Here is a 7,969-nt window from a genome sequence, read left to right on the forward strand (position 1 = left end):
ACTGGGGCTCCACACCAAGCTGAGATTGCCAACTGGCCAAGAAAAAGAAGTGACGATCCCATCCAGGTGAGTTTGAGGGATACAGTGGGCATGATACTGATGATAATACTAAAAGGAGAGGAGTGCCTGTTTCTCTATGTGTCTATGCCGGGCATCACTCATCAGAAAATAAAGCTCAGTGCCTCCAAATTGGCTGCCAGATTTGGGATGATTGTGGGGAAGGAGAACACCCTGGGCCAGATGAACTCCAGAACATCCCTGGGCTGTTTCTTCTGGAAGTCTCTTTGCCAGGAGAAGGCTCCTTGTCCCACAGAGGGGAGGAGCAAGGGGGGGGCATGGTGCCAGAGTAGGGTTGCCAAGTCCAATTCAAGAAATATCTGGGGACTTTGGGGGTGGAGCCAGGAGACTTTGGGGGCGGAGCCAGGAGCAAGAGTGTGACAAGCATAACAACTCTAAAGGGAGTTCTGGCCATCACATTTAAAGGGACCACACACCTTTTAAATGCCTTCCCTCCATTAGAAATAATGAAGAATAGGAACACTTTCATTTGGGGCTCATAGAATTGGACCCCCTGGCCCAATCCTTTTGAAACTTGGAGGGTGTTTTGGAGAGAGGCTCTGCATGCTATGCTACCTGGTGCCTCTTCCTCAAAAAACAGCCCCCCAGATACCTGCGGATTAATTCTCCATTATATCCTATGGGAATTCCTCCTTCCTTCCCTCCTTCCCTTCCTTCCTCCCTCCCTCCCTTCCTTCTTCCCTTGATTTGCTTTCCTTCCTCCCTCCCTCCCTTCCTCCCCTTCCTCCTTACCCTCCCTCCCTTCCTCCCTCCCTTCCTTCTTCCCTCGATTTGCTTTCCTTCCTTCTTCCCTCCCTCCTTCCCCTCCCTCCCTCCTTTCCTCCCTCCCTCCCTCCATTTGCCTTCCTCCCTCCCTCCATTTGCCTTCCTTCCTTCCTTCCTTCCTTCCTTCCTTCCTTCCTTCCTTCCTTCCTTCCTTCCTTCCTTCCTTCCTCCTTCCCTCCATTTGCCTTCCTTCCTTCCTTCCTTCCTTCCTTCCTTCCTTCCTTCCTTCCTTCCTTCCTTCCTTCCTTCCTTCCTTCCTTCCTTCCTTCCTCCCTCCCTCCCTCCCTCCCTCCCTTCCCCAGCACACAGTCCTGTTCCATTTGCCTCCTCTCACCCTCTCTTCAGGATGCTGCTCGCCTGGCTGTGGCTGCTGGCCCTGGGGCTGCTGGTGGGGCATGGGGAGGCCCAGAGCTGCACCCACGCATACGGAGGTAAGCAACAGGGCACTGCATGGGGGGAGGGGGGAGGAAGACTGGGCTGTTGCCCCCAAAAGAGGGTCCCTAATATCAGTTGCAGAAGCCTCTTGGGAGGCACAAAGCCCAGCCGGAGAATGGAAAGGCTCTGATGGTCTGCCTCCCTCCCTCCCTCCCTCCCCCAGGTGCCCCACGAGACCTGCTCCACCCAACCTCCAGGGAGGAGGCAGCTGGTCCTTCCGGGGGGTTGTCCTGAGAGTGCAGCTCCCAGTTCTCAGCTGCTAAACCACTGGGGCTCCCCAGAGAGGCAGGGAAGGAAGGAGCCATGAAAACAAGACTCCTTGATGATGCCAGAGCCAGTGAAGGGAGAATCGCCAATTCTCTGTGTTGGGAAATGCCTGGAGACTTTGGGGGTGGAGCCTGGAGGGTGGGGGGAGGGACCTCAGCAGGGGACGTTGCCATAGAGCCCGCCCTCTAAAAGCAGCCATTGGCCTCAAGGGAACTCCTCTCTAGTCCAGAGACTGATTGTCATTCCAGAAAAGAACCCAGATGAGCCAGTTGAGCAGTAGAAAAGAGCAGCACGGATTCCCCACTCGCCTTCTGCCGCTCTCACGCTCCTCTTCTCTGCGGGGCTTCCATCGGATTTCACACTCTCTGCCCCGGGGCTGCAACTCGCTTTGCCTTTTTCGTGGGACAAACAGAAACCAGTTTTTAGAGGACCTTCTTTGCTGTATGAAAGAGGTGGAGCGAGTTTCAGTCCCAGGGCAGACAGTGTGAAATCTGTCGGAAGCCCCGTGGAGAAGAGGCGAATGAGAGGGGCAGAAGGCGAGTGGGGAATCGGGCCAAGAGTCCACCAGCATTTTAAAGACTGACCAGATTTGTGGCAGGGGAGGAGCTTTTGTGAGTCGCAACCAGTGTTCTCTCTAAGCTGAGTTAGTGTGAGCTACCTCGCAGTTTTTTTAGCCTCCGACTCACACATTTTTGTCTTAGCTCAGGAAAAAATGGCTCCAGAGCAAACTAATTGACGCAGCAGCTCACAATTTTAATGCCAGTAGTTCACAAAGAGGAATTTTTGCTCACAGGACTCCACAGTTTAGAGGGAACATTGGTAATCACAATCCCCACTACTCAAGAGAGCCAGTTTGGTGTAGTGGTTAAGTGTGTGGATTCTTATCTGGGAGAAGCAGGTTTGATTCCTCACTCCTCCACTTGCACCTGCTGGAATGGCATTGGGTGTCATGAGCCCTGACGAGGAGGAGCTGGAAGGGTTAACAGACCTGGAAGAGTTGCCGGCCAGTTCCTCAGCTGAACAAACAGCAGCTGGCCCATCAATCACTCTCCAGGCACCAGTGTCAGCTGTTGACGATCAATCTCCTCCAAGCTCTCCTCCTTCCATCTCAAGAGTTTGAAGCAGGCTCCGGAAAGAACTTTCAGAGCAAAGACATGAGGCACACTGAAGCTTCAGATCTCTCAGCCCTGAGTTCTAGCAGAGTCACTGCCACCCAGGGAGCAGGCTGATTGAGACTCCCATATAGCTCCCACCCAGGACCTGGTAACCTTGTGGAAGCAACAAGTCTATTCTCTGGCTTGCATCCATGCTCCTTCCTGATTCCTGATCATGACCTGCTTGATTTCCTTGGCACCCTGACCTTTTGGCTTTTGGACATTGACTTCTGACTCCGGTTTGTGATTCTGCATTGGTGACTTGGCTCCTGCTTGATTTCCTGGACTTTGACCTTGGACCAGCTTTGGACTTCTGCCTGCCTGCACCCTGAGAACATGACATTGGGTTACCACAGCTCTGGCAGAGGTTGTCCTTGAAAGGGCACCTGCTGTGAGAGCCCTCTCAGCCCTACCCACCTCGCAGGGTGTCTGTTGTGGGGGGAGAAGATATGGGAGATTGTAAGCTGCTCCGAGTTTCTGATTCGGAGAGAAGGGTGGGGTATAAATCTGCAATTCTTCTTCTTCAAATTTCTGACCAGGTACAGAAGTAGTTAAAACTCTTTTTGTGCATTGCCAGTCTATGAGAAATGAGCTGCTTCCCAAATAACAATAATTTAGGCCTTGAGAAATGGCAGCCTGTGTTTCCGTGCACACTTCTGACCCCCACATGTTTCCCGTTCCCCTCTCCAGCCCCTTCTCAACCCATGAGCTCAAAAACAGCAAAGGGGGAGGAACTGGTGTGGGTTCCCACTGAGATGCAGCAAGGAGGCTGACCGACCCCTCAGCTTGATCTCTCGTAGTGCCTTCCTTTTCCCATGACTGCACTGAATGGTCGTCACTGTTGCTTGGCATATCTCTGCAAAAACACTTGTGTTCCCTGTTCTTGTGCACTAAAAGAGGATCCCACGGAAAACAGGCACTGATGAACGCTTCTGTCCCCTCCTCTTCTTCCATCATCCATCATTGTAGGCCCGAACTTGGCCAGAGGCCGGCCAACCTCGCAGTCCTCCACCTACACACACACGGATGGAATCACGGGGATGTCCAGTTATGCTGTGGATGGAAACTGTGATGGGCGATGGATCTCCCGGTCCTGCACCCATACCAACCATGAGCGCAACGCCTGGTGGTCAGTCGACCTGGGCAGAGACTACGCCATCTCTGCCGTGGTGGTGAAAAACCGGGAGGACTGCTGTGGAGACAGGATCCAGGGGGCCACGGTCCACGTGGGAGGCCATGTGGGAGACTTTGGCAAAAGTAGCTTCATGTAAGTCTCACGTAGGTCTGCGTTCCCCCTGCCCCATTCTGCAGCGCATTTCTCCCAGATACTTAAGTTGGAATTACTCTAAAATGGCAGGCTTCACCCACCACGTCAATGCCAAGATCCAGCTGAAGAGCGAGGGAATCAGCCGAAGTAGGATGGGGTTCTAGTCCTCATGAGTCAAGTTGCCAGCTCTGGGTTGGGAAATACCTGGAGATTTGGGGGTGGAGTCTGGGGAGGGAAGGGTTTGGGGAGGGGAGGGACCTCAGTGGCTGATAATGCCAGAGAGTCCTCCCTCCAAAGCAGCCATTTTCTCCAGGGGTAATAATAATAATAATAATAATAGATTTTATTTATATCCCGCCCTCCCCGCCTAGGCGGCTCAGGGCGGCTAGCAACATTTCATACATTAACATAAATAGGTAAAACTTTAAATTTAACAATTAAAAATTAAACATATAAAAACCAGTTAATTGAGTTAAAATACATAATTTAAGTTACATTAAATATATCTGGCAGCAATAAAACTATTCTGGCGCTGGTTCTGCCAGTTTAGATAGTTCCAAGGTAACACTATAGATGGCGGTTCTTTATTCCTAGCAACTCAGCAGTCGATATCAGTATAGGCTTGTCTGAAAAGGGCGGTCTTGCAGGCCCTGCGGAACTGGTCGAGGTACAACAATATAAGTCAGGGGTGGCCAACGGTCACTCTCCAGATGTTTTTTGCCTACAACTCCCATCAGCCCCAGCCATCAGCCAAGCTGGCTGGGGCTGATGGGAGTTGTAGGCAAAAAACAACTGGAGAGCTACCCTTGGCCACCCCTGATATAAGTAAACCGGTACCGATGTACAAATGGAAAATTTATAAAAACCACCTGTCAACAACAAAGATATTCACTCTCAATGTGTGTACATGCATTTGATTGAGTGCAAATATAAGACAAAAAAAGACAAAGGGACAATACGGTATTTGTACTCCTCCAGTTCATACATAGGAAACAGCCTTAGCAAAGTTCATAAGTAAGTGCTGCAGGGTCGAGTCCTTAAAAGTTCCACTTGTGACGTTGTAATGGAGAGAATAAGGAGGAACCGTATAGAAAGGAGTCCTCACGGTTTCACTTGTCTCATACTTCGTCAGCCTCTTTTCTCACCATTTTCTGGAGTCACAGTAACTTTGTTTCAGACACCGATCAATGCATGCTCTAAACCTCTGCTGCCGGAGAGCCGGTAGCAGAGGTTTAGAGCATGCGTTGATCCGTGTCTGAAACAAAGTAACTGCTGTTACCCGCCCAGAGCCCGTTTGGGAAAGGGTGGGCTATACATTGAAAATAATAAATAAATAATAAACAAACTTTCTAATATTTTCCCGCACAAAAAATGGGGAAAGAACCAAAACCTATAAAGCTGACAGATGGAAATCTTCATCATGCTGTTGTGGAGACATAGGAGAAAGTTATTTAAAAAGTACTATGGGAGTAAGGTTTTATGACGACAGTTCTAATGTAAGAAGCCTTTTAAGGCAGATGCTGAGATGATATCATTTAATACACCTTCCGGTGATGTCACGGGTGTGTGACATATGCAAATGAGTTGTGCTAATCAGCTCCGGCACCTCTTTTGCTACGAAATGACCCCTGAGAAGGACAATCGCTCATTGAACAAGTGATGCCAGCTACGCTAGGAGAAACTTCTAGCCATGCATTCCCCCATTCCTGAAGGCTGATTCATTAAGAATTCGTGTCACCACATGGCTGACCCTCTTTCTCCCCCCCCCCCAGCTGTGGGACCATCACAGACCTCCAGAAAGGATCCCTCACCACTGTGCTCTGCAACGCTGCCTGGGGGCGCTACGTCACCATCGCCATCATCGGCCGTGAAACCATCCTGTCTCTAGGTGAAGTGGAAGTCCACGGCACTAAATATCCACACGTCGCTTAAGTGATCATATTCGGGTGCATGGAATGGAATGACGTCTTTCTAGTCAACATCTCGGATGTTTCCACTCAGCTTTGGACTTCTGCCAGCCTGGTGGAGTGATGAAGAGCGAGAAACTGTCATCTGGAGCGCCAGGTTGTTTCCCCACTCCTCCATGTGCAACTGCTGGTGTGACCTTGGGTCAGCCACAGTTCTTCTCTTAGAACTGTTCTCTTATGTTTGTGAGCCGTGCTTCGGTGGGGAGGGTGGGATATAAATAAAATAAAATAAACTGAATTATCAGAGCGCTCTCGGCCTCACTTACCTCACAGGATGTCTGTTGTGGGGAGGGGAAGGGAAGGAGATTGTACGATGAACATAAGAGAAGCCATGTTGGATCAGGCCAATGGCCCATCCAGTCCAACACTCTGTGTCACAGAAGAACATAAGAGAAGCCATGTTGGATCAGGCCAATGGCCCATCCAGTCCAACACTCTGTGTCACACAGTGGCAAAAAAAAATTATACATACACACACACTGTGGCTAATAGCCACTGATGGACCTCTGCTCCATATTTTTATCTAAATCCCTCTTGAAGGTGGCTATGATTGTGGCCGCCACCACCTCCTGTGGCAGTGAATTCCACATGTTAATCACCCTTTGGGTGAAGAAGTACTTCCTTTTATCCATTTTAACCTGGCTCTGAGACTCCAAGTGAAGGGGAGGGTAGAAACCCTCCTCCACCACCACCACTATCTCCTCCTCCTGTCCTCCAAAGTGAAGTTCCCTGTGACCAAGAGCAGAACAGTTGCTGGCTCAGCAAGGTGGTGGTGGATAGGGAGGGACTCAACATAGCCATGGTAATAATCCCAGAGAGGTTGCTGTGCTTTTCTCCTGCAGCCAAAGCAATCCAGAAGGCACCTTAAAGACTAAGACCGACTTTGCACTATGCTTCTTCCGGCGTGGAGAGTCCTTCTGCAACCGGGGCTTCGCTCCGTTTTCACACAAGTTGCCCCAGAGCTGCAAGTTGGCGCGCTGCTGTTATGCTGACAAGCGGTTTCCACTTGCTGTGAGATAGCGGTGCGCCAAATCGTAGCTCCAGGGCAACTTGTGCGAAAACGGAGCAAAGCCCCAGTAGCAAAAGGGCTCTCCACCCCGGAACAAGCAGAGTTTTCAGCCAGTATCATAATGCCCCTGTATAGATGGATGGCGCGGTCTCATTTGGAGTACTGTGTGCAGTTCTGGTCGCCGCACCTCAAAAAGGATATTATAGCATTGGAGAAAATCCAGAAAAGGGCAACTAGAATGAGTAAAGGGTTGGAACACTTTCCCTATGAAGAAAGGTTGAAACGCTTGGGGCTCTTTAGCTTGGAGAAACGTCGACTGCAGGGTGACATGATAGAGGTTGACAAGATAATGCATGGGATTGAGAAAGTAGAGAAAGAAGTCCTTTTCTCCCTTTCTCACAATGCAAGAACTCGTGGGCATTCAATTAAATTGCTGAGCAGTCGGGTTAGAACGGATAAAAGGAAGTCCTTCTTCACCCAAAGGGTGATTAACATGTGGAATTCACTGCCACAGGAGGTGGTGGCGGCTACAGGCATAGCCAGCTTCAAGAGGGGGTTAGATAAGAATATGGAGCAGAGGTCCATCAGTGGCTATTAGCCACAGTGTGTGTGTGTGTATATAGATTATTGGCCACTGTGTGATACAGAGTGTTGGCCTGGATGGGCCGTTGGCCTGATCCAACATGGCTTCTCTTATGTTCTTATGTTCTTAAGCATAGTGCGAAATCCATCTAATAGAATATAACAGCTGGTCAGCATCGTTTGGCGAGCTAGAAGCCCCCACCTCTCTCTCGGCCACACCGGCTGCTGATGGAACAAGCTTGTATTAGTCTTTAATGTGCCTCAAAACTCCTCTTCGGTTTGAGCTCTGTCCAGTGACATCTCACTCCAAGTCCAGCCCCCCCCCCCACAGCCCCGCCCCAGCCTTGTATTTCTGTAACAGGACTATGTACCCCACCGCAAAGAAAAGGATGGTGTTATTTACATCCATTCTTGAGAGGAGACAAATGGAGGGTAACAACGAAGT

The 7,969-nt window shown here is 50.2% G+C and overlaps 1 protein-coding gene across 1 annotated transcript; it reads left to right on the forward strand.

Moving 5' to 3' along the window:
* On the forward strand, positions 1-6,178 carry LOC132574672 (fucolectin-like). Its single transcript, XM_060242908.1, has 4 exons — positions 1-66; positions 1,189-1,274; positions 3,669-3,966; positions 5,739-6,178. The coding sequence occupies exons 2-4, from the start codon at positions 1,190-1,192 to the stop codon at positions 5,896-5,898; spliced, it is 543 nt and encodes a 180-aa protein (XP_060098891.1). The 5' UTR covers positions 1-66; position 1,189; the 3' UTR covers positions 5,899-6,178.
* Positions 6,179-7,969: the final 1,791 nt, after the last annotated feature.

Source organism: Heteronotia binoei, chromosome 7 (genome assembly GCF_032191835.1).
Source record: "Heteronotia binoei isolate CCM8104 ecotype False Entrance Well chromosome 7, APGP_CSIRO_Hbin_v1, whole genome shotgun sequence".
NCBI lineage: Eukaryota > Metazoa > Chordata > Lepidosauria > Squamata > Gekkonidae > Heteronotia > Heteronotia binoei.

Bases quoted from the DNA above. Each gene is read 5' to 3' on its own strand.
- LOC132574672 (XM_060242908.1), top strand. From the start codon at position 1,190: ATGCTGCTCGCCTGGCTGTGGCTGCTGGCCCTGGGGCTGCTGGTGGGG. The intron at 1,275-3,668 runs GTAAGCAACAGG...CCATCATTGTAG, and splicing joins CTGCACCCACGCATACGGAG to GCCCGAACTTGGCCAGAGGC. The intron at 3,967-5,738 runs GTAAGTCTCACG...CCCCCCCCCCAG, and splicing joins TTTGGCAAAAGTAGCTTCAT to CTGTGGGACCATCACAGACC.